The sequence below is a fragment of the Hibiscus syriacus genome, unplaced genomic scaffold (genome assembly GCF_006381635.1).
Source record: "Hibiscus syriacus cultivar Baekdansim isolate YM2019G1 unplaced genomic scaffold, ASM638163v2 tig00110744_pilon, whole genome shotgun sequence".
NCBI classification, from domain to species: domain Eukaryota; kingdom Viridiplantae; phylum Streptophyta; class Magnoliopsida; order Malvales; family Malvaceae; genus Hibiscus; species Hibiscus syriacus.
Genome location: NW_024062846.1, coordinates 363,497 through 391,145, shown reverse-complemented (window position 1 = coordinate 391,145; position 27,649 = coordinate 363,497). Strand labels below are relative to the sequence as shown.

Here is a 27,649-nt window from a genome sequence, read left to right as displayed (position 1 = left end):
GGGTTTCCAGAACCCTAGCAAGCCACTCTTCTCTGTGCCGCATCTCCCTCACTCACGCCGAACCAAGTGACCGAGTTTTCCGGCCGATTTCCTCAGCAACAACCCACGAACCAACAAGCAACAAAAAGGAGTAGTTTAGTTCGATTAGGACTAAAAAAAATAGAGTCTAAAAATAGGGAATGTTTTACCTATAAATACCTATGTAAATCGACCTCAAGGACGGATAATATTACCCACAAAGATACAAAAAATACGAGATACGAAAGAGAAATACTAGCATTTGTAAAGTTTTCGAAAGAGAAATAAAAAAAGGTATTATTTTTTACCTTATTCGGTTGTTTTTGTCGCATGCTTGTTGATTCTGGTTCATTTTTTGACTTGAAAAACCCGAAAAGGGGTTTTTGTGTTGATGAAAAAGAGGGGAATGATTCGAAACTTTTCGAGGCATTTTTTTCTAAAAATCAAGCCCGTATTTTGAGAGAGGAGGTGAAAAGCTTTAAAAAATAATTTTTTTTCTTTGGCCACTGCCGATGACTGACGGCCGGTGTGGCGATAGCCGGCCGGATTTCTGGGTTTGGGATGAATGTTCTTCGTGTTCATGAAGAACACAAGAACAAATCAAAGAAAAATGGGCTTTGGCTTTGATTCATTTGAACGGGAGGAAGAAAATGAAAAAAATTGTTTTTGGTTATTAGCTTATATATGTGACTCATGGATCCCTGATGACTCGCGCGTGAACCGACCCAGCTATAAGGATCTGCACGTTTTTGCTTTTAAAAAGGGTAAACTACGTTTTGGGTCCCTCGCTGTTTTTTTAAGTGTTCAATTTGACCCCTAGAATCGATTTTTGTCCCGAATTTCTCTTAAATTTGACCCTCAATTTCATTTTTATTTTAATTTAATCCATTTCATTACTATTATATATTTTTTTATTTATTTTGTTATGTTTTTATTCTTATTATTTTTATTCATTTTTTACCGTTTTTCTTATTTTTGGTTTCTTTTTATTATTTATTATTATTAAATACTATATTTTATTATATATTTCCCCCTTGTTGTTTGTGCCTTGTATTTAGTTCTGATATTTGTTTTCTTTATTTTTTTTTGCTTATTTTTATTTTGTTTTATGTTGTTTTGTTATTTTATTTTTTTCCTTTTTTTTTGATGAGTTTGTTTTATTTTATTATTTTGATTTTGGGAATTAGTTTTTTTATCCTTTAGGATGTGTTTGGTTGGGGAATGTGAGATTTCCATGGGAATGGAATCCACATTCCCCCGTTTGGTTGGTCGGGAATGTCATTCACAGTAATCTTACATTACCAATCGTGGATTGTTTGGGGTATATTACCAGGAATGTCATTACCTCCCTTTCCTTAGGTATTGTTGGATTACCAACGTTTTGGACTAAAATGTCCTTAAAAAAATTCTTTCAAAAATATCCTTATTTTGTCATTGAATAATAAAAATTCTACGAATGTTAAATTACAAATTTATCCTTAAACTATTTTAGATTTACAAAAAAAAATCTATAATTAAAATTTTATATGAAGTTCAGGTGTTAAAATAAAATTTTACCCTTTCATTAAACCTTTTTATATTTTCAATTTTGTAAAAAAATTATATAAATTTTATGAATTTAATTTTTTTAAAATATATAAATATTTTCCAACTTGTTAAAAAAACAAATATATAATAAGGATAATTTAGTCAAATATACATTCCAATAATCTTTTTTTCCTTTAACCAAACACGGTAATCTTACATTCATGTTAAACCAACCAAACACAAAATACAACATTCCAGTAATCCTATTCCCTGGTAATCTTTTATTCCCACTGGTAATCTTACATTCCGTGAACCAAACACACCCTTAGAGTTTATTTTTTATATTTTTTAATAGGTTTTTACTTGTTGTGTGTTAATGCGAGTTATTTTTTAATACCTTAGCATGTATAATGACACTTAATTCGATTCAGTGTTTATTTTTCTATCTAACACGTTTCTTGACTCTTTAAGGGTACGCTTTCAAAATCGTTAAAGGTAAGTAATTTGGATCATATTTTACCTTTTAATTTAACTTTCAATTTTTCTTAACTAAAAACAACTGGAAATTACGTAGTACCGAAAGGGCAGTTCAAGGGTGCTAACCCTTCCTTGACTGTAACCGACTCCCGAATCTGACACATCTTTGGTAAGACGCAGATCATGTAAGAAATAAGGTATCCGATCAACCCATTTGTTTTAAAATAAATGATCGGTGGCGACTCTAATTTGTTTTATTCAAGTCGAAGCCCAATTCTAGGTCCACCCGAAAGACAGTTCCGATAGCTTGGCGACTCCACTGGGGAGAGGTAAGTGAGTCAGGCTAAGGTAATTTCCAGTTGTCTTTTTAATTAAAAGGGTAAGTTTAAATTTTAAGGTAATGTTTCGATCCTTATTACTTACTTTTGATTATATTTTTGAACAATTAGTTGTATTGATGGTTTCTCTCAATGATTTCAGCTTGACAAACTTGTTTTTCACCTGAGGCTCTAAACCCAAGCTCCAAACCTATTTTTAGGTGGGGGCGAAAGCGACGCCTTCATGAGAATTTATTCTCCGCACAGGCCTAGCAAGTAGCCTTCGGGATTCATATACCTTATGTCTTCGTGTGAATTTATTCACCATGCGTACATAAAGGAATGTATCCTCTCGAGTTTAACTTAGTCCACACAAGCTTGTAAAGGGCTTAGGACTAAGGGTTTGGCAAGCCTAAGGGGGCACTAGCAAAGAGAACTTGAGCACCTTTTAGAACCTAAACCGGGAGACTACAAGGAATCAGAGCTCACTCTAAAACCTCATTTTAAACCTTAAACTTCTTCGATATTATTTCCTGTTTTATTTTCTGTTCAAAGCATGTGAACTAGAAATTTATGTGGCTAGGAGTGGTTCAAAATTAACATGTGGGATAGAGATCATGTCCGGGTAGGAATAATAAGCATGTGGGGTATATATAATGTGGGGTATGACTTTTCATTTTCATTATTGTTTTGATTTACCTCACTAACTCTTTTCATTTTTTGTTCTCTTTCATTTTCATCATTTGCATCTTTAAAAAGAGGGGTTGATCCACTAAAACGTGTTTGTTAAACGTAAATAATTTTCATTAATGGACAAAAGGGTTATAATACAATAGATGAAAACCTCAGAAGTCTGACTATGGTTAGAAATGACTCAGAATGGACCAGGTTTTCATCAAGCACGTCAAAAGTTAACTTTTTCCAAAACGGGTTGGCAAAGGTTGCATGGGCAAGACGAGAAAATGTTACTGACCTGGAGAGTCCCTTCAAAGACAACAAGAACAAGATGACAAAACGGTAGCTGAAACTGAAGCCATTGTTGACAAATTCAAGAAGTAAACAGTTAAACTTCAGATAGTTTCTATCGATGGAGGACTCCAATTGCGCTTTTGTTAGAAACAAGCTCAGCAGAAAGTGAAAGCCGAAGATACAGTTATTCGAGATTTTCTTGGAGCAAGCAGCTCGATACTTGCACAGTTTAGCTAGAGAATCCGGAACGGTTCGACAGGGTACTCAATCGGTGACAGAAAAAGGTGGAAGACGAATCAACCTGTCAGAAGCTGTACGAGTCTATACTTTTCAAATTATTTTTATCTATTAAGAAATAACACTTTTGTCCCAATAAGGATTATTTATAATAACAGACACATTTTTAGATCAATGCCTCGAACATCTCATTCATCATGCATTCTTGCATATTTCATATTATTTTTTCTTTTCATTACATCCACGTTAACTAACAAGGGATGTCTCATAAGAAAGGAACAAAAACTGGACACATCGAGCTCGTTCAAAGCAAAGGCAGTTAAAAGAGAGACATTGAAGGCAAATTGAGGTTACCTGAAGCGTGTCTGTAAGAATATCCAAAGCAATGAATGAGATACTAGCGTGTGTTGGTAAGATTGAGAAAATTCAAGATCAATTCATAAAAAAACAAATATGAGATGATCGATCAAGCAAGAAGATTTCAGGATGAATCAAGAGAACATATGACCAAGTTAATGAACATGGTAAATAATGTGATCCATTGAGAGAAGCCACTAGTGGATCCCATTTTGGATGAGACTATGAATGCTAATGTTGAAACCGAAATGACAGTGGCCAGAGGACCTGTTAAGGAGCCGGATATTTCAGGCTAACTCTAAAATCAAACGTGGTTCTAGAAGGTTCCACTGGGCCAACAATGAGAGAAGAGCTAATGAGGGATAGAAAAATTTCTTGTGAGAGATAAGTTTCACTCAAAGAAAAGGGTCATAGAAGAGGACCAAACATTAACCAAGAAAGCTAAGAAGGATCAACCTCTCATGATTAAAGGTTCTAACCTTTTACAATCATCCAGTCAGGACACTCAAGTTCTATCTATAAAGTCATTGTCAAGTAGTCTCTCGTCACGGGGACTAGATGAGAAGAAAAACAGAGCGTAGGGTTTTCAGTTCCCTCCCTTCCACTTTTCGCTTGAAAAATTACGTTCAGAAATACGCAAATCTGGATTGATTACACCAGGATATGTCCAGCCACAGTGGCCCCTGAATGAGAAGTGGACTTACAAGGAGATTCCTTGGATAAATCAGGATAAAACCCTAAATTATTCAATTAAAGTTTCTAGTAATCTTTATGATCCTTTAAACTAAGCAATTTAGGGGTCAATGTAGAAGAAAAAAGGATCAAGGTCCAAAACTTAGAAGTCGTTACTGTAATAAAGAATTCATGTGAAGAACATAAGGTGTAAAAGGGTGAAAAGGGAAATCCAAGCAGAAGGGCTTCCATGAATGTAATCCGAGATTGGCCTATGGGTTTGAGAATAGATAGGGCAGATGTAGCCAAGAAGACACCTCAAACTGATTCAATAGAGGAAAAACATAAGGCGTAAGAGGATCAGAAAGGAAATCCAAGCAAAAGGGCTTCCATGGATGTAGTCTGAGACTGGCCCGTGGGTTTAAGAATCAGTGGGACAGACGCAGCTTCGAAGACACCTCAAACACCTATATCAGATTTCCTAAAGACAACAGGGGTTTTGGGAAGCTTAGAAGGCCTGACGAATATTACACTAGTCACAGCTGCAATATGCGTTCGGGATCCATCCAAAACCATCACCACTGAGGAAAATCATTTTGGATCTAAATTTGGGCCCAATTTCCAACCAGGAAAGGAAATGCTGATAAATCACAAAGAAGTGGGATTTTCCCAATAAGCTGCTCCAGAGGAAGTAGAAATTTGTGCGTCTGAGGTACATCAAAATGAGCCCCGACAAGTGAAACAATTGAGGAATGGGGAGCCAGTACAGATGAAAGCTCTAATCCAACTAGTGGGGCATCCAAATGAGGCTTTATTTCATTTTGTGGCATCCTGTTTGAATTTGTTTTTTTGAACATTCTCATATTTCTTTTTGTAACTTGTTTTTAAACTTTCTTTTTATGAGGGTATTTAAATGAATTTATACTGAGCATTTAATCAAATTTACAACTGGGAATTCTTTGAATATGAACTGAATCAAAAACTCTGTAAATGATTGGAATTACAGATCTTTGACATTGAGACATGATTAAAAAATAATGACCTTTGATTTTACCCCAGAATGCACACTCGAACACTATACCCCTTTCTTTTAAGAACCGATATAGCCTTCTTCTTTCATAAGGGAATGAGCAAGAGGCTTGGTATTAGGTATGCATAGGAGCGGACAACATTGGGCATCTCTTGTGTATGACATTACTATACTTTTTTTGAAGACGTTTAATGATGATCATGATCTTCACGGATGGAATAGTTGAGTAGGTGAATCTAGTTTAGGCCAATCACTTGGAAATTGAACTCTAAAGATGAGATTCCTTGACTTCCAACAACATCTAGACTATAACAGGTTCTTCTTGACAAACTTAAGAAATTGGATCCGTATACCTAGATTATAATATTATATATATATATAATAAAGCTTGAACTGTCCCTCTAGAGCAATTAGTTAAACGCCCCGGCTTTATGGATAAGATTCAGCTAGCCTGATAAAGGTGATTATAATATCTATACAATAAAGCTTGAGCTTTCCCTCTAAGGCAATTGGTTAAACGCTCCGGCTTTTTGGATTAGATTCAGCTAACATGATAAAGGTCATTATATATTGAGATGTCCCTCTAGAGCAATTGGTTAAACACCCCGGCTTTATGGATTCAGCTAGCCAGACAATGGCAAGTTAAATCAAGTTTGTCTAAATAAGGAGTTTCGGTAAAAATGGACTAAGGGAGTTAAGGAACACCTGTTATAGTCAATTTCACACGAGCACTCAGGAATTTCATTTTTAGACTGATATTTCTGCACTGCCTTTGTTAGAAGAGCCTACGAAGATTGAAAAAATGGAAGATTTCATAAGACCGAAATAGAAGGTCTAGTAATTGATTATGCTAGTTGCGTCATTTTGTCCGTATCCTATTAAAATGTCAAGCTAAGAAATAGGGGCATGTTGCGATTTTGGTGGCCAAAACCTTAGAAAATAGGAAGCCAACCTAAAACCAACTCATCAATTTTAGACATTTGTCAAACAACTATAACTCTGAAAGCGATAAAGAGCTATTAAACTCATGTTTATGATTTAATTTGATTGCGAGCCTAGATTAAGGGGCAATGTTTTACAGAATTCTTACATTTTTATATATTTTTTTCTTCCCTCCTAAAATAAGAGAAAGGAGAAAAATATTTTCAAACATGACAGTCTCAAATGTGAAAAGTCCTGGAAGCTATTGAGGCTCATTTTTGCTTCTATTGAAGAAAGAACGAACAATGTCGAATTTCAAGCATTTCACATTCTTGAAAACAATCAGTCCGAGAGACTAGATAGAACTTGTGACATTATCAACAACCTGAGAAGAAAATGGGGTAGGGTCGATTCTAATGACAAGACCAGCAGACAAAAAGAGGCTATATCCAAGAGATAAAACAGAACTAATTCATGTTGCATGCATCTTAGACATACTTAAGAGCATCACATTTACCATTTTCTCGCACACATAATGTTTTGCAGATTTTAGAGTCAAGTTTCGTGATTCAAGAAGAAAGATACTCGATTCAAAAACACCTTCAGAAATTGATGGTGGTGTTTTAACTCAGCAGCGAGGAGCTACACCTCAACCAATTTAACCCATTGAAAGACCGACAGATCTTAAAATCAAATTCAGACGGGTTCGAGAACCAATTCAAAACAGATCCAATTCAGCTTAACTCAGCAACGAGTGGCTAGTTTCCAGTTGACGTTTGCAAGCTAGATTTCAACTCCACGACGGAGGATATCTAACTGAAAGAATATACCACTTGGCTTTCTCGTGAAGGGAAGCCATTTAAGAACTACAACCGGTTTAGACCCGCGAAGGGGGAGTCATCATTCATTTAGAGGAAATTTATAGCACAGCTTAAGTCGAGAAAAGTTGTCTGTCAATAAACAACTTTCCAGTTTCATTCAAAGTCAATTTCAACTTCACAACGAAGGATATTGGACTCAAAACAACGCAACTTACACAAGATTGGATTTCAACTTCAAAACTGTTGAGTTAATCGATCGACGAATATGGCCAAGAGGGGTGAATTGGCAATTAAAATTTTGGTGGAAGCTTTTGCAGAAAATTGAAAGTAATTGCACAACGATTTAGAGTGGTTCGACTTTCTCAACCAAAGTCTACGTCCACTGCCTTACCTATCCACACTAAGGATTTTCCAAAAATTCACTAATTTGTCTTTCTTTTGAGGACAAAGAGTAACCTTACAAACCCTCAAGAATTATACCCCAAATTCTTGAGAACACTCTCTCCCAAAGAGAATAATACAAATTTTCAAACTTACAAGAAAATCCTCACAAGGTAGGTTGTTTGCACAATACTAGAACAAAGAAAAGAACACTCAAGAATAATACAATTGAGCACAATAAGTGATCTTGAAAGCAAAATGAATATTGAATGAAAAATAGGCTTGAAATGCTCAAACTTGAGGTTTGATGCTTTCTCTTTGATTCTCTCTTGATTCTAGTTGCTTGTTGTTTCTTGTTATTGATCAATGGCTTCTAATCTTGTTTAAATACACCTTGAATCACTTCTGAACGTTGGAGATCATTAATGAAGTTATTGGAGCTGTTTAAGTGTGAAAACAATTAATATTTCTGCTTGGAGCGTGGGGGGAATCGGTACCCCCTCATGGGGAATCGGTTCCCTAAGTGCAAAATTCAAATATTTCGACCGTTAAACAGAGGGGAATCGGTTCCCTCCGAGCATTCTGTTTTTCTCGGAGCCAAACCATTCAGGGGGAATCGGTACCCCCTTGGGGGGAATCGGTACCCCCTTGGGGGGAATCGGTTCCCTCTGGACAATCTAGAATATTTTGCTTTGAAATGGTTCGAAATACTTTGTAAAATTGTTTTAAAATTATTTTAAGATTAAAACTTAATTTTACACTTGAGTAAGGATTAAAAATGACATTTGAAAGATTTGGAGAAATATTTTGATATTCGAATAACTATATCGAATATACTTAGAAAATCTTTTGGAAAATCTTAAAATTCATTTAACTTAATTTGTTATATCGAAATATCAAAATGTTTTCAACAATCTCCCCCTTTTTGATATAACAAAACATTTTATTAATTTTAAGATTTTGAAATCAAGTTTGAAATTACTCCCCCTTACTCTAACACTTCTTCCCTTTAAAACACTTTAACATTTCTCCCCGTTTTTTGTTAAATCAAAAAGATCTTTAAAAGATTTTAAACAAGTTTTTGAAAAATATTTAGCCAATTGATTATAAATAAATATAGCGTAAACTGCTAAGATCACAATCAAGAGAAACGTTAGCCATTAGTTCCATAATTCAATATTCATAAATAATGTGAAATGACAAAAATTGGTCATAATGCAACTAATATGTAAATGATGCAAAAATAAACATTAAGCTCAAAATGAAAGTTAAAACCAAACCAAATATATAAGCATGTAAGTTCAAATATCCAATTATCCAACAAATACATCCAAAATAAAACAATCCATGAACATAAAAATGTTTCACAATTCAAAGTTCTGAGTTCGGGATGATAAATCCATTGGCCCGTTTCCTTATCCTTTTTCCATCTTGCTTTCTTCAAGAAAGAAAGATTGATTTGGTTTTAAAGTGGGATATGAATATCAGAAGAGACCCTAAGACCAAGTTTAATAAACAAATTACTAAGGAGACAACCATAAACCAATGTTTCTATATTCTTGGAAGGAATAGTGTTTATGAAAACTCACTAAAGATGATATGTGGCAGATTAATCTTCTTTTTATGTTGGATACAGTATATCCACCATATATCTATGTTCCTAAGGGAGGAGTACCTACCTCCGGATGGTCTAAACCACCAAGAGATCATATAATGAAGGAATCTATCACGATAAGTTCTTAGGGTACTCTCACTATCCTTAGACTTATAGGGTGAATCCACAGTCTCTTTTTCATTAAACCTGAGTTATCTAGTCCAAAATGGGTAGCGATTGTGCCGGAGTCAATAAAAATGAATTGTCCTAAAAGATAAGATCGAATTCCTATAATTTCAGAACGGTGCTCGTTTTGGAGACATACCACATTGGAATAGAAAAATGCGGACTAATTGATGATAAACCAAAGGTTTGAGTTTAAAGAGTTTATCAAACTTCTAGGATTTAAGAGTAGGAATATATTGAAAGTCCATATCTTCTATAGCTTGGATCGAAGGGATACGTTCTTCCCGGATTTTGTATGACTCAAAACAAGTATGATACCTATGATATAGATCTTATCTACGACCAGGTACGTGAAACAAGAGTTCAGAATGGTCATATTTGGGTTATTTAGATTGGGTGGAGGAATAAGAGGTCGGTTTTGACTTGAGCGACTAGACAATGTCCTAGGTCGTTTAGGATTTGACATAGTTTAAGAATCGGAATAGAATATGTAACCTGCAAATTTAAACACATGTATGCAATATAATCAAACCCAAAACTCAAATGAGTCCTCAATATTTCAAGGTTCTCTAAACCGAATCCTAAAGGGCAATGTTTTGAAAAACTATTTGGAAAATAATGTTTGAAAATCATAATACGTATAGTTTTATGAAAACAACATAATTGAATCAAAAACATCAATTAAAACAACAATTCTCAATTTTTTTTATTTCGAAATTAAAAGATAATATTGAAAAATTGAGTGTTTTTGACGAAATTGGTTGTAAAATCATCATATAACCAATGCCCGATGTAATGTTCATCTTAGAACTAATCAAAACTAGTCCTAAGTTCAAAAATCAATGAAATAGAGGATTTTGAAATATTACCTTGAAAATTTGGATTTTATGAGAGTTGATGTTGTTTGCAAGGATTAGAAGTTGAAGAAAGATCTAATTCCGATTTGTATTTGATGATTTTGGCAAAAATGGAGAATTAGAGAGAAAGAGAGGATGAACGACGTTTAAGATAGAAGAGAGGGTTTTAAGAGAAAAGGTTTTTCTGGGCATTTAATAACTAGAACTCATGCTGGTATCGATTCCTTAAAGGAGGGAATCGATTCCCATTCAAAAGGGGAATCGGTTCCCCTTCAAGGGGGTATCGATTCCCTCGGCCCTATAATTCAAAAATCTGTATTTTAAACCTTCACAAATGCTAAATTAATTTGCTCTAGTGGTATTGGCATATCATATATAGAAAAATTAATTATGTTCAATCAAATAATTTATCCTTAAACTACATTTGAACATAAAATTAATTTTAAATAAGAATCATAAACTCCCCTTAACTAAAAGTAATTAATGCAATCAAAAATACTATTATATGCATTTTTCATTTATTCTTAAAAGTGCTAAAATTATTTTAAACACTAAGTGAAGATAGGTCAGTTAAACCTAATTCTCTTCTAAGTGTCCAAAAACGTTCCTTGTCTAAAGGTTTTGTAAAGATATCCGCTAATTGATGCAAAGTATCAACAAATTCTAGAACTACATCTTCCTTAGTGACATGGTCTCTAATGAAGTGATGTTTTATTTCAATGTGCTTAGTTCTAGAGTGTTGGATGGGAGTTTTAGTGAGACAAATAGCACTAGTATTGTCACACTTGATAGGAATGGTACCTACTTCAATTCCATAATCAAAAAGTTGTTGTTTCATCCATAAAACTTGTGCACAACAACTACCAGCTGAAATGTATTCGGGTTCAGTGGTAGATAATGCAACACAATTTTGTTTCTTTGAACACCAAGAAATCAGCATATTTCCAAGGAATTAGCAAGTACCGGAGGTGCTTTTCCTATCTAATTTGCATCCTCCATAATCCGCATCAAAAAAGGCATGCAAACTAAAGCTAGAGTCTCTAGGATACCAAAGTCCTAAACTAGGAGTGTCCTTAAAGTATCTAAAGATTTTCTTAACAACTAGTAAATGTGATTCCTTAGGGCATGATTGAAATCTAGCACATAAGCAAACACTAAACATAATGTCCAGTCTACTTGCAGTTAGATAGAGCAAAGAACCAATCATTGACCTATATAATTTAACATCCACATATTTACCTCCTTCATCCAAGTCAAGCTTTGTAGAAGAGCTCATTGGAGTGTCATGAGGTTTCCCATTTTCCAGTCCAAACTTTTTGAGCATATCTTTGACATATTTAGCTTGAATGATGAAGATTCCATCTTTTCTTTGCTTGATTTGGAGTACCAAGAAAAATGAGAGCTCCCCCATCATGCTCATCTTGAATTCACTTTGCATTAGCTTAGAAAATTATTGTCAAAGAACATCATTAGTAGAACCAAATATTATATCATCAACATAAATTTAAACTACTAATAAATCTTTACCTTTATGCTTTAAAAACAATGTAGTGTCAACCTTCCCTTTTGAATTTTTTTTAATTAAAAAGTTTGACAATCTTTCATACCAAGCTCTAGGAGCTTGTTTTAAACCATATAGCACTTTTGTCAATTTAAGAACATGATTTGGAAATTTTAAATCTTCAAAACATGGAGGTTGTTCCACATACACTTATTCTTTTATAAAACCATTTAAGAATGCACTTTTAACATCCATTTGATATAATTTAAATTCATGAAAACAAGCAAATGCTAATAACATTCTAATTGCTTCCATCCTAGCTACGGGAGCGTATGTTTCATCATAGTCTATGCCCTCTTCTTGAGTATACCCTTGAGCAACAAGTCTAGTCTTGTTTCTCACTATATTACCACTCTCATCAAGCTTATTCCTAAATACCCATCTAGTACCTACAGTAGATTTATTACTAGGCCTTTCAACTAATGTCCAAACTTTACTTCTCTCAAATTGATTTAACTCTTCTTGCATAGCCATAATCCAATGTTCATCATTTAATGCTTCTTTAATATTCTTAGGCTCCATGCATGAGATAAATGAAACATAATTACAAATATTTCTAAGAGAATATTGAGGTTTTACCCCTTTGGATGGATCACATATGATTTCACCATCATTGACATAGTTGTACTCTCTTAGATAAGATACTTCCCTTTCTTCAATGGTTGGATTGTCGAGAGGATCATAGGTTACCTCATCTTTTGTTTCTTCCTTTGATGATGGTTCTCCAACGTCATGTCTAACTTCATTTGTATTTATAATACCTACATCATCATTCACACAAGAATCCTTCCTCGGAAGGGGATTATCATCGAAAACAACATGTATAGACTCTTCTACAACTAAAGTTCTTTTATTAAATACTCGATAAGCTTTAGAATTTAAGGAATAACCCAGAAAAATTCCTTCATCATTTTTAGCATCAAATTTGCCAAGGTTTTCTTTACCGTTGTTCAAAACAAAACATTTACATCCAAAAGGATGAAAATAGCTAATGTTAGGCTTTTTATTTTTGAAAATTTCATATGGAGTTTTCTTTAAAATTGGCCTAATCATTACTCGATTTACAACATAACAAGCGGTATTTGTGGCTTCCGCCCAAAAATATTTTGGCAAATTATTTTCACAAAGCATGGTTCTAGCCATTTCTTCTAAAGTTCGATTTTTCCTCTCAACAACTCCATTTTGTTGAGGGGTTCTAGGTGCTGAAAAATTATGGCTAATACCATTAGAATTACAAAAATCAATAAATCCAAGATTTTCAAATTCAGTGTCATGATCACTCCTAACACTAGTTATAGAGTAAACTTTTTCATTTTGGATTATTTTTGAAAATGTGATGAAATGTTCTAATGCTTCATCTTTAGTACTTAAAAATAGAACCCAAGTATATCTAGAATAGTCATCTACCAAGACAAATGCATATTGTTTTCCACCCAAGCTAGTAGTCCTAGTTGGCCCAAAAATATCTATATGGATCAATTGTAATACTCTACTAGTTGATACGTCATTAATGGATTTAAAAGAAACTCGCTTTTGTTTTCCTTTAGCACAAGCATCACAGATTTTATCATTATCAAATTTTAGTTTAGGCAGCCCTCTTACTAAGTCTCCTTGAATTAGCCGTTGCAAAACACTCATGCTAGCATGTCCTAGTCTCTTATGCCATAACCAACTATCATGCTCATCTTTTGCAACAAGGCATAAATTAGTCATATAAATAGAGTCTAAATGCACCATGTATATGTTTCCTATTTTATGACCAACAAGCATAATCAAAGTAGATGCAATGTCAATCAATTTTGCAAACACTTAATTTAAAAATAAGACATTGTATCTTTTGTCAAATTCATCTAATCGGATTATACTTTAATCCATTCACATACAAAACATTATGCAATGTTGATTATCGAGATTAAAAGAACATGCATAAAGTTTTTGAAAATGTTATGCATTAAAACTAAAAAAATGCATAAACGTTAAGAAAAATTCAAGGTCAAAATTTTGCAAAAACCAAAGTTCTTGAAAAAAAATCGATATCAATTGTTAAAGATATATCAAAAACAAGTTTGACCAAAAATTAATATGATGAACTAGAGTTTATAAAACATTACCAAAAATTACTATGTTCATCATACAATATTTTTCAACATACATGAGATAAAACATAATCATTTAGAATTATTCAACATTTAAAACCTCATGCATGCATAAACTAAATGAGCAACCAAATAAAATAAAAACATTAAGTTTAGAGGTTACTCATTCCTTTTTCATGTGTGGCTAGAGCATCTTGAATATCACCATCTTCATCACCATTGCTCCCACACACCTACAAGAGACATTTAAGTAGATTTTGGTATCCAAATTGCTTTGGATCCTTGAACATTAGTTTCGATACCTCTATTTCCTTTTGGAACCCATACTTGTCTAATTTTAAATCGTTTTCCTTTCTTTAAAGGACAAGTATGTTCCTTATGACCATGATAATGACAATGTAAACATATTGTCATTATTGAACTAGATGAATTATTTAAAATGATATCTTTTTCTTTTGTTAAACATTCAAGCTTAACTTTCAAATCGAAATTTTCTTTTTCAATACTTTCAAATTTCATTTTTGAAAGCTCTAAATCCTTCTTCAAGATTTCATTTTGATTTTCAAAATCCATTTTCGTTTCTAGAAGAAGTTTGTTTAATTTGAAAATTTATTTTTCAAAGTTTTCAGATTTTATTTTTGAAAGCTCTAGCTCATTTCTCAATATTTCATTTTGATTTTCCAAGTCTGTTTTAGCTTTCAAAAGAATATCATTTTTAACAATAATTTTAGAAATAAATTTATTGTATTTGGAGTTCATGGTCTCAAACTCCAAAAATAATTCATCATAAGCATCTTGTAACTCATTAAAAGATTTTGAATTTAATCTATTTGAGTTAGAAGATACCTTTGGCTATGTGAGAGCTAATAGAGACATCACCTTTATTGGTTCTTCTTCTTCCTTGTCTCCATAGATCTCCTCAAGCTTATCCCACATCTCCTTGGCATTTGAACAAGAAAAAAACTCATTTATATACATTAGGATCAATTGCACAACACAACATGTGCATAGCTTTTGTATTTTGTTGAGCTTTCTTCCGTTCTTGATCACTCCACTTCTTTGCCTTCTTTGTAGGAGAAGAATATCCTTTCTTGATCATCATCCAAGCTTCCATATCAAATGCTTGGATAAATATCATCATAAGCTTCTTCCAACTATGATAATTTGTTCCATTGAAGTGTGTAGGCACATCAATTGGTCTGGATTCTTCCATGGAGAATGAACCGGAAGTGGACGCCATCTTTATCGATTTAACTCTTCCCGGATCTACTCAAGAGGTGGTTAAACCTTCAAATGAGTTAGGCTTTGATACCAATTATTGAGTTAATCGATCGACGAATATGGCCAAGAGGGGGGTGAATTGGCAATTAAAATTTTGGTGGAAGCTTTTGCAGAAAATTGAAAGTAATTGCACAACGATTTAGAGTGGTTCAACTTTCTCAACCAAAGTCTACGTCCACTACCTTAGCTATCCACACTAAGGATTTTCCATAAATTCACTAATTTGTCTTTCTTTTGAGGAAAAAGAGTAACCTTACAAACCCTCAAGAATTATACCCCAAATTCTTGAGAACACTTTCTCCCAAAGAGAACAATACAATTTTGCAAACTTACAAGAAAATCCTCACAAGGTAGGTTGTTTGCACAATTCTAGAACAAAGAAAATAACACTCAAGAATAATACAATTGAGCACAATAAGTGTTCTTGAAAGTAAAATGAATATTGAATGAAAAATAGGCTTGAAATGCTCAAACTTGAGGTTTGATGCTTTCTCTTTGATTCTCTCTTGATTCTAGTTGCTTGTTGTTTCTTGTTATTAATCAATGGCTTCTAAGCTTGTTTAAATACACCTTGAATCACTTTTGAACATTGGGGATCATTAATGAAGTTATTGGAGCCGTTTAAGTGTGAAAAAAATTAATATTTCTGCTTGGAGCGTGGGGGGAATCGGTACCCCCTCATGGGGAATCGGTTCCCTAAGTGTAAAATTCAAATATTTCGACCGTTAAATAGAGGGGAAATCGGTACCCCCTTTAGGGGGAATCGGTTCCCTCCGAGCATTCTGTTTTTCTCGGAGCCAAACCATTCAGGGGGAATCGGTACCCCCTTGGGGGGGAATCGGTTCCCTCTGGACAATCTGGAATATTTGGCTTTGAAATGGTTCGAAATACTTTGTAAAATTGTTTTGAAATTATTTTAAGATTAAAACTTAATTTTACACTTGTGTAAGGATTAAAAATGACATTTAAAAGATTTGGAGTAATATTTTGATATTCGAATAATTATATCGAATATACTTAGAAAATCTTTTGGAAAATCTTAAAATTCATTTAACTAAATTTGTTATATCGAAATATCAAAATGTTTTCAACAACAACGAATGATATCTAATTCAAAGCTCAACTTCACAGTGAATGAGCATCTGTCAACAAACAACTTTCTAGTTTCATTCAGAGTCAATTTCAACTTCACAAGAAATTGAACTCGAAGTGACATAACTTACTCAAGATTGGATTTCAACTTCACAACGAAGGATATCCAATTCAAAACCAATTTGGTGAAACTTACTCAAGATTGGATTTCAACTTCACGACGAAGCATATTCAACTCAAAACCAATTTGGTGAAACAATCCTTGGATTTCAACTTCACAACGAATGATATCTAATTCAAAGATCAACTTCACGATGAAAGAGCCATCCACGATTTTAACTTCATGACGAAGGATATCGTGCCCAAACAGATCAACTTGATTTCACATAAAATAAGCCATCTGCGACAACATGGGGTTTTCCCCAGCCAAGTACAGTATCGCTCAAGGCGAGAAGGGTTATCTGTCAATAAATACCTTCAAGTTCGATTCCATTCAGCTCAAGGGCATGTCAGATTTGCAGCATAGCTTAAGATGAGAAAAGCTATATGCCAACGAAGATTTTTTAAGCTTAATTTTTTTCAGCTCGAGGTCCTATCAACCACATGGTAGAGTCAAGGAACTATTTTCCAATCGAATCTTTCAACGAAGGTCTTTAGTCCGAGAAGAAGACCGAAGTTGACTATAATTTGGCAACCAGAAGCCACTTTCCGATTCCTACGATTTCAACTTTACAACGAATGATATCGTACCCAAAAGATTGACCCAACTTCACGACAAATGAGTCATCATGAACTACCTCCTAAAGCTCTGAGTTTGGTTTCAACTTCACGACGAATGATATCGTACTCAGAATTTTCCAGTTCAACTCAACCTCACGGCGAGGAAGTCATTTCGTGATTCAATCTAGAAAAACCTGACATAACATTAGATTTCAACTCCACAACAGAGGATATTCGATAAGATGACGGATGTTAAATTCAGTGATACATCCATGGACGAAAATTGTATCTTGTAATATTAGCCCTATTCCCATTACATGACTATGGGCATAGAGGGGCAGCTGTATATACTAATTTTCGTCCAATCTCATTTATATTTTATATTTTATTATTTTATTATTATAATAAGGGTATATATTTATGTTACACTTTTTCTTTGTTTACAGACCCAATACCAAACACCCCGAGGCCCATTTATAACATAACAAGACCAACCAGTAACCCGCACCACTGAAGCCCGAAGCAAACCCAAGCTTGGAGCCCCGAACCGACCTCAAAAGCTCAACCCGACACGGAGGGCTAGGGTTTCTAGAACCCTAGCAAGACAATCTCCTCTGCGCCATATCTCCCTCACGCACGCCGAACCAAGTGATCGAGTTTTTCGGCCGATTTCTTCGGCAACAACCCACGAACCAACAAGCAAAAAAAGAGTAGTTTAGTTCGATTATGACTAAAAAATAGAGTCTAAAAATAGGGAATGTTTTACCTATAAATACCTATATAAATCAAACTCAAGAATAGACAATATTACCCATAAAGATACAAAAAATATGAGATATGAAAGAGAAATACTAGCGTTTGTAAAGTTTTCGAAAGAGAAATAAAAGAAAGGTATTATTTTTTACCTTATTCAGTTTCTTTTTGTCGCATGCTTGATGATTTTGGTTTGTTTTTTGACTTGAAAAAATCGAAAATGGGTGTTTGCGCCAATGATAAAAGGGGGAAGGATTCGAAATATTCGATCCAGATTTAGCATCCCCGAGGCATTTTTCTAAAAATCAAAACCGTATTTTGAGAGAGGTGAAAAGCTTTCAAAATAATTTTTTTTCTTTAGTCACCGACGATGACGATGGTCGACGTCGATCTACGGGGGCCGGCGTAGCCGGCCGGATTTCTAGGTTTAGGATGAATGTTCTTCGTGTTCATGAAGAACACAAGAACAAATCAGAGAAAAAATGGGCTTTTGATTCATTTGCGTGAGGGGATGAAAATGAAAAACTGTTTTTGGTTATTAGCTTATATACGTGACCCACGAATCCCTGATGAGCGCGACCCGACCTTGCTATAAGGGTTCGCGCGTTTTTTCTTTAAAAAAAGGGTAAACTACATTTTGGGTCCCTCGTTATTTTTAAGTGTTCAATTTGACCCAGAATTTCTCTTAAATTTGACCCTCAATTTAATTTTTATTTTAATTTAATCTCTTTCATTATTATTATATATATTTTTATTTATTTTGTTATGTTTTTATTCTTATTATTTTTATTCCTTTTTTACCATTTTCCCCTTATTTTTGGTTTTTTTTATTATTATTTATTATTATTATCATATCTTTTTCATTTATTTTACTTATTTTTATTTGTTTCCATTTTTTCTCTGTTTTCCTTACATTTTATTTATATATATATATTCTATTTATCTATTTTTTCTTATTATTCCTATGTTTTCCCCTCATTATTTGTTTCTTTATTTTTATTAAATACTATATTTTATTATATATTTTCCCCCTTGTTGTTTGTGCCTTGTATTTAGTTCTGGTATTTGTTTTCTTTATTTTTTTTTGCTTTTTTTTTGTTTTATGATATTTTTGTTATTTATTTTTTTCCTTTTTTTTATGAGTTTGCTTTAGTTCGTTATTTTGTTTTTGGGAATTAGTTTTTTTATCCTTTAGAGTTTATTTTTTTTTATCTTTTTTAATAGGTTTTTACTTGTTGTGTGTTAATGTGAGTTTTTTTTTTAATTCCTTAGCATGCGTAGTGACACTTAATTCGATTCAGCGTTTATTTTTCTATCTAACACGTTTTTTGACTCATTAAGGGTACGCTTTCAAAATCGTTAAAAGTAAGTAATTTGGATCATATGTTACCTTTTAATTTAACTTTCAATTTTTATTAATTAAAAGCAACTGGAAATTACGTAGTACCGAAAGGGCAGTTCAAGGGTGGTAAGCCTTCCTTGGCTGTAACCGACTCCCGAATCCGACACATCTTTGGTAAGACGCAGATCAGATAAAAAATAAAGTATCCGATCAACCGATTTGTTTTAATATAAATGATCGGTGGTAATTCTAATCCGTTTTATTTAAGTCGAAATCCAATTTCGAATCTACCCGAAAGACGATTTCGATACTTACAAAGGGTTATATATCACCATTGACTTGCTCTTTAAAATAAAATTTTAATATATTTGAACAATATAATGCCAATTCACGTGTATTTTAAAAAACATAGAAATGTCAAACCCTTTTTCAAGCTTCTCATTAATGTTCATATTCCATATTCCACACTGAAACAATTAAATTATATCTTCCAAAACATCCAGTCAAATTTCAACTTTCAACTGTACTTTCAATTAAACTGCATTGATTACTCATGGTCAAGTCTCATTAATTTTTTGTTTCCTTTTTAGTTGGATTCATGCATGATTCTTTTTATTTCAATTAACCCAAAAAGAGTTCCAAGTTATTTAACTGGTTGAAAACAAAACGGATAAAATGCATCATTCCTCACCAAAATTTATTCTTTCTTATATTTCACTCACTGTACTTTTATTTTTCCCCAAATTTACTCACTAAACTTTTGAATTGTTCCTATTTTAGTCACTCTGAATTATTTTGGTATGACGTGATATTTTTTATTATTTAATATAAAAATAATCTAAATATAAAATAAAAATAGAAGGTGGTTGTTCATTGTTCGCAGTCGCTCGAGGCCACTATCGACGGTTATAGACGGTTGTCGTTCGTTCTCATATTTCATCGATCGTTTCGTCTCAACTTCAAGAGTTTGAATTCGACCTCCAATTTTTGGGAACATGCTCCAAATCCGATAAAAAATTGAGAAAGCCAAAATGCTAGCCACCGTCGATCGCTGTATATGGTGGTCGTTTGGTCTCACATTTCATGGGTCACTTCACCTCGACCCCCGAATTCAAATCTGACCTCCATTTTATTGAAACATGCTCTAAAGTCCACGAATAAGATATTGAAAGTGAGTAAACTGAAATGTTTCAGTCGAGATTCATGGGTTTTGGGATATTTTCCTGTGAAAATAACCACCAAATTCAAACTTAGGGGGTTGAGGCAAAGTGACCATGAAATTTGGGACCAAATGACTGTCGATTCTTAAGGCCGACATTGGACGATGATTATTTTAATTTTTTCTAAATTTAATAATAATAAAGTATTATTTTAATATTTATTTAAAATTATTTATATATTTTAATAATTACAAAAAAGCCTCATCGTACCAAAATAATAATAAAAAAATCAAAGTGACCAAAACAGGAGCAATTCGAAAGTTCAATAAATAAATTAAAAACATTGAAAGTATAGTGAGTCAAATTGGAGAGAGAATAAAATTTAATTAGAAATGGTGTAATTTTCCCAAAACAAAGGGTTATGAGGCATTGGCCTTAGGGGCAACTTACAATGGCAAAATTTGGCCCAATGGGCTAGGTGAGAAAAAAATGGCTCATTTGGCCATCTCTAAAATTTATTTGTGATTTACGACATTTGTTACAGTGACATGAAACTCGTGACGTGAACATGATGAATTCTAATAAAATATATTTTTATTAGAATTTATCATTCTGACGTGAAAAATTTTAATAAAAATAATATTTTTTTAACTCTCGATATAGTGAGTTTAAATAAAATATTATTTAAACAAATTCATCCTGTCTGTTACATTTGTCGTAAATTTTAAATTAAAATCTGAATTGAACTAATGGTCTAAATATTTTACCCGATTGACTTATTGGGTCAGTTTTACCGCCTACCATATGGAACACAGCGTCCAAAAACAGGTTCAAAAGGCTTTATTTTTTTTTCTTCTAAATGTTTATACAAGACTATAATCTTCTAGAGGTCATTTAAATAAAGATTAATCTTTTAAAAGTATTTTTAAATTAGAAACTTGTTTTAGTAGATTTAAAATTGTTAAATCCTTTTTAAAATAAATATTTTTCTTTTACCATTTGATGAATTCAAAATAAATTTTAATATTTTTAATGGTGAAAACAAGACACTATGGAGCTAAACTGATAGAAAAACAATAAATTAAAATGAGAACTTTATTGAGTCAAAATAATTATTAAATCATTATTTTATTTCTACGTGAGGTATTGTATGAATTGTTACCTGTGGTTGTGTATTAATGATATGATCAATGAGAAGGGAAATCCTCAATAGACTACATCGCAAGAAGGTTTAGTAGTTCACAAATTTTTATTGAATTAATTATGTTCAAAATTATAATCTTTTAAATTGATATTTAAATTTTAGAGTTTTATTTAACATTTAAAGAAGCAATCACACATTTTTACTTTATGAGATTCAAACCCTGAAACTTCAACGATCAAATTCGCTGAATTATCGCTTGATCTAATAGTCACACTTAACGATGTCACACAGAATTATTTTATTTATCACTACACTATATTTTGAATGAAGTTACATTTAGTAAAAAATAATTACATACCAAACAAAAACTATACATAGGTTTAATATATGATTTTCAGGATATTTGACAAATCCAAATCATTACAGAGCTTAATCAGAAATGAAAGAAATATAGTTCTGCATGATTATGCAGGAAACAAACACAATACAAAGTAGAAAACCTCATATTAATTAAGCTACAGTAATGAAAGAAGCATATACATATATGTAAATAGAAAACAAGGTGGTCATGGCTTGTGGTTCTGAGTATAGATACAGTCGAGATGAGCGGAAAGAGTTCTTCTCATTAAACAATCGTCTTCAGCAATTCCTTCACACCTATCTTCAACTTCAAAAGCTTCGGTAGACTGCTCCGTTTCAATAAAGGCCTATGAAATGCATCGGATAAAAGTTCAAGAGAGAATAGTTTGAAGAAAAACGGGAGTACTGAGTGAAATTTTAAGTAATTACCTGAGGTTGGGTTTTTGCAACGGACTCGTTAGGAACAGTGCGAGCTGCAAAGGATAGAGTTGAGATGAGGAGGGTTAGGAAGGAAAGGGTGGTAAATTCACCCATCTTTGCTTTAATATAAACTGACTAGAAAAGCTCGGTAAAAGAAGGTATATGATGAAGGGTTTACGAAGAAGACAACGATGGTGGTGGCAAATATATACATAAAAAGGGATAAAAGAGAAAGCGGGTGAACAGCTAGGGATCGAAGACTTTTAAATAAATAATGCTCAGAAATCGGAAGATGGAATTTTGTAAGATACTTTAATATTTTCGGCCAATCAAAATTCACTGTTATTATTCCATATATATATTAGTGATATAACATATCTAATTTTGATATCTGAAAATTTAGCTGAATTTAATAATTAGAAGCTAAAAATAGATTAAATTTGTTTAAATTTGAATTTCTATTAATTTTAACGATTCATTTGTTTAGTTAATAATATGATATTTTCATTAAAAATATAAATTCAATAAATATTAAGAATTTTAAGATAAATGATTAAATTGAATTAAATAGTTAAAATAAACAAACGAAGGAAATAACTAAAATGAATAAATGAAAAGTAAATTCTCTACCTTGTGAAAATCCATTAATATATATATATATTCATATTTAGATTTATTTACTCAATGTAATTTTTTTTAATTTTATAAATATTTACTGTTTCAGTGCCATTTCCAATAGGCTTAGTTTTCTCAAGATCATGGGTGGCCCTTTGTGGGTAAGAGTAACCTTGATCCTGCCAATTATTTCTTTTAAATATTAATTAATATTAAAAAAATACACTTAATAAAGAAATTTTATCAATCACCCTCAATTAAAAAATTATATTTATGAAAAATAAAAAAATATTTTAAACTCGCTTTAATAAATTTTTGGTTCAAAGATTTAGCCCAAAAAAATGAATATAAACTAGCAATAAAGGGTGAAAAGGAACTTGCATCGACGATAGCAGTAGCGAATAGTCTGGTGGATTAGAAAAAACAAACATACTGGACACTAGCAGAGCCATCTATTAGGGGAGCGCCTCAAGGGCTTCATTTTTTTATATTTGTAATTAGGTCCCCTATTTTTTTATCTTTGTAATTGGGGCTTTTAATTAATCTTTGTAATTAGAACCTCTAAACTTTTTTAAACTTTATTTTTTACATTTATAATTGAGGTCTTAATTTTTTTCAGTATCACTTTTTATCTTTATAATTTAATTTGAGTTTCTAATTTTTTTAATCCCACTTTTTACCTTTATAATTAAGGTTTTTTTTTTCAATCTCATTTTCGACCTTTATAATTGAAGCCCCTAATTCTTTTAATTTTGAATTAAATCTAATCATATTTACATTTTTTTACAAATCTCATTATTTAATTTATTAAATATTCTTATATTCTTTAATTCTTAGTCTTCTTATATTCTTTATTAAATCTAATCATATTTACACCAAATCTCAGGGCCTCGATAATGTTCGAGACAACTCTAGAAACAAGAAGAAAAAAGAAATGCCATAAAGAAAAAGAAAAAAATGGACCAGAAGATGAAAATGCCTCTCACACATAGGGATGGGCATGTGGCGGGTTGGTTCTTTGGTCACTCCGACTTCGACCAAAAATAAATTTCTTATACTAGAGCTCATCCCACCTCAATGAATTTTAGTTTTTCTCCCACACTGAATCATCCTGATTTTTAGACTAAAACTATGATCCCGACCCAACCTGATCCAAATATATTAATATTTTAAAATAGTTATAATATTATTTTTATAATAATGTATTTATAATTTGTTACTATATTTTAAAAGGTTAAAATAATATATTTTATAATAATTTTTATATTTTTAATAATTAAATAATATATTTTAGATTAATAAAAAATAACATATTTTAATAATAATAATAAAATTTTCTAAAATATTAAACATATATATGTATAAATTAACAATGTCGGGTCGGGTCGATGATTTTTCACTTGAAACCAGGATGTCCTGTCCCAAGCTCTGAAATTAAAAAAAAAAAAAGGGGTCCCTATAAAGTTGGATCGGATCAAGACAACTCTAGTTTGAGTTTTTTGGCCATTCCTACTTATACATATCTTTTGGTGTCCCACATTTTTACCCTGCCATATATCGAATAGAATAAGATGAATGAAAATAGAATCGAAATTTCTGCGAGAAAAATATTTTTGGCAGTTAAATCTTCTTGATAATACTATAATAGCATCTAACTGCACAAATGTTGTGACAGAGACAAATTCGGTCAATTCATCTATATGTACATAAACAACTTCAATAGAAGTTATGGAGTTTGATGAGTAGAAAAAAAATGTATAATCACCAGATGAATCATAAAATTCAATTTGGTGAAACTTAATCTAGCTGTACGTAACACTGCATTTTTATAAATATGCTAATGATTTCCTTGTATACTCTTAAATATGATTAAAATCAAATAAAATGTATCTATGGATAGATTGCCTTAACTCTTATTTTGGAGATAAGAAATCAAATTTTGATAACATTAAAATAAAATTGTTTCAATTGCTCCAAATTTCTAACATTATTAACTTTTATTGATTAGATATTTCAAAAGACAATAAAATTATGAGTGCTTCATGTGAAATACATTTGTTGCGTGTTAGGCTGATTTTCTGATAAGATGTTATGAAATATCAGTGGACATCTAAAAGCACAATAGCATACTTTCAACGTGTGGATAACACAATAAACCTTTGATAAAACGAAGATATCTAAGAGGTTGAGAAATACAGAGTCGAGCACTAATTGTTGTTAGTATTCAATTTAAATATTTGATATTATCTGTCATAATTGTAAAAACAAATATGGCTATATGATGAATAGTTGCTGTTTGTCTTCTTCCATAACCCATCATCCTTGGACTCTAATTGGTTGGATGAAAAAAATAAATGTAAAAGTAAAAATATATTTAGTATTTGGTAGGATAGAAAACTAAAAAAATAAATATATTAACCATTTTTCATCATCGTCGTCGTGTCAAAAAACAATCATTCTAATTTGAAGAAAAAAAGATAAGAAAAAAACATATAAGAGATATTGAAAAATGCAAAATTTTATGTTAGTGGTGAACTTATAAAATTTTAGTGGGTGAAAATAGTTTATCAATAGAAAATATAAAAAAATATCTAAATTATATAAGAAATTTAAAATTCCAGAGGATAATCGCCCTCATCAGCCCCTTCAGTTTATCTCCGATAAAAGAGACATGAATTTGGTTTAAAATATATATTTTTAAATTTTTAAATTTCTTTCAACTCTAACAAATAATATAAAAAGAGAAAATAATAATATAAAAATAATTTAAAATATAAAATAAAAATAGAAGGTGGTTGTTCATTGTTAGCCGTTGTTGGAGGCCACCTCGACGGTCATAGACGGTGGTCGTTTGTTCCTAGATTTCATCGGTCATTTCGTCTCGACTTCATGAGTTTGAATTCGACCTCCATTTTTCGGAACATGCTTTAAATCCAATAAAAAAATGAGAAAACCAAAACGCCAACTGTCGTCGACCGTTGTAGATGGTGGTCGCTTGGCCTCAGATTTCATGTGTTGCTTCACCTTGACCCCTGAGTTCAAATCTGACCTCCAATTTGTTGAAGCATGCTTCAATGTCCACAAATAATAGATTGAAAGTGGGAAAATGAAATGTTTCAGTCGAGATTCAAGGGTTTTGGGATTTTCCTGTGAAACAACCACCATATTCGAACTTAGGGGGTCGAGGCGAAGCGACCCATGAAATTTGGGACTGAACGAATGTCGATTTTGTAGGATGACAGTGGGCGGTGATTATTTTAAAGCTTTCTAAATTTAATAATAATAAAATATTATTATATTATTTATTTTAAATTATTTTTATATTTTAATAATTATAAATTCCTCTTCATACCAAAATAATAATAAAATAATTGAGGATTTTCCAAAATAAAATTAATTCGAAAGTTCAGTGAATAAATTGATAAAATTAAAAGTATAGTGAGTGAAATTAGAGAGAAAGTAAAATTTAGTGAGAAATTGTGTAATTTATAAAAAAAAAGAATGGTTATGAGGGGTGGGTCTTAGGGGCAGCCTACAATGGCAAAATTGGCCCAATAGGCAAGGTGGAAAAAATTTGGCTCATTAGGCCATCTTCAAAATTAATTTGGGTTCTACAATATTTGCTACAGTGACTTGAAACTCATCACGTGAGCATAACGAGTTCTAATAAAATATATTTTATTAGAACTTGTCATCCCAATGTGACAAATTCTAATAAAAATTATATTTTTTAACTCGTCATGTCGACTTAACGAGTTTGAATAAAAAATATTATTTAGACAAATTCATCGTGTGGATGTGACGAATTCCCTCTACACTGTTACATTTGTCGTATATTTCAAATTAAAATGAGTAGTATCGATACCCTAGGGTCAAGTATCGATACTCCTATGAGTATCGCTACAAAAAATACATTTTGTTTTTGAAATTGAGGCCCAATATAAAAATTGTCACCTTGAGTATCGATACTCTCCCTGGAAGAATTGATACTCCCCACCTAAATCCCTAATTTTTTTGCCCTAATTCAACTAGTATCAACACTGTTCATCCCAATATCGATACTCAAACCCAAAAATGGTTTATTTAGGCTCATAAATCACCCAAAATTCATCCTAAGTGACTTGGTTTGGTTTCTAATCTTTTTTTTGAAGCTTTAGTACGTTGTTTAGGGTCTTAAGGTGTCATAAAATGTGTTATTAACATATAGAACGTGATTTGCTTAAGAATTCAAAAGTAAACCCTAAAATGCTTAAATAATCAAATCTTAGCAAAATCACTAAATTTATGGAAGCTTAATACTCCAAAGGATTATAAATACATTACCTTGATGTTTGAATCCTAAAATGAAGATTCTTGTTTAGCTATACACCTTCCCTTGGTGATTTGGATGAAAACCCCCCACTTTTCACTTTAACTATCACCTTTGGGGAGGAGGGAAGAAGATAAATTAAGAAGAAAGGAAAATGAAGTGAATATGGAGATAGACGAGATAAAAAGTACACATCTTTCTGAAATGGGAAAATTACACTAAAGGTCATTTCTCATCTTTAAGAAATTCACAAATCTCTTTTTATTGCTAATTGGGCTCAAGTCCAAACCCCATTAAGCCCAAAGAATTAATTTATGAAATATATGGGACCCACATGCCTCATGGGTAAACCAGAAACTACTAGCCTAGAATTTGGGGGGTTACACACACCATCAACACATTAGTTGTATTGCTTAATATGTGGGAATTACG

At 32.3% G+C, this 27,649-nt stretch overlaps 1 protein-coding gene across 1 annotated transcript; it reads right to left on the bottom strand.

Annotated features, from left to right (window-relative positions):
• Positions 1-22,079: 22,079 nt before the first annotated feature.
• Positions 22,080-22,407, bottom strand: LOC120139372 (phytosulfokines 3-like). Its single transcript, XM_039154616.1, has 2 exons — positions 22,303-22,407; positions 22,080-22,220 (listed from the first exon to the last, which is right to left on the bottom strand). The coding sequence occupies exons 1-2, from the start codon at positions 22,405-22,407 to the stop codon at positions 22,080-22,082; spliced, it is 246 nt and encodes an 81-aa protein (XP_039010547.1).
• Between the last annotated feature and the right edge of the window lie 5,242 nt (positions 22,408-27,649).

Excerpts from the sequence above, each read along its gene's own strand:
- LOC120139372 (XM_039154616.1), bottom strand. The coding sequence starts at position 22,407 with ATGGGTGAATTTACCACCCTTTCCTTCCTAACCCTCCTCATCTCAACT. Across the intron at positions 22,221-22,302 it reads TTGCAAAAACCCAACCTCAG|GCCTTTATTGAAACGGAGCA; the intron begins GTAATTACTTAA and ends TGCATTTCATAG.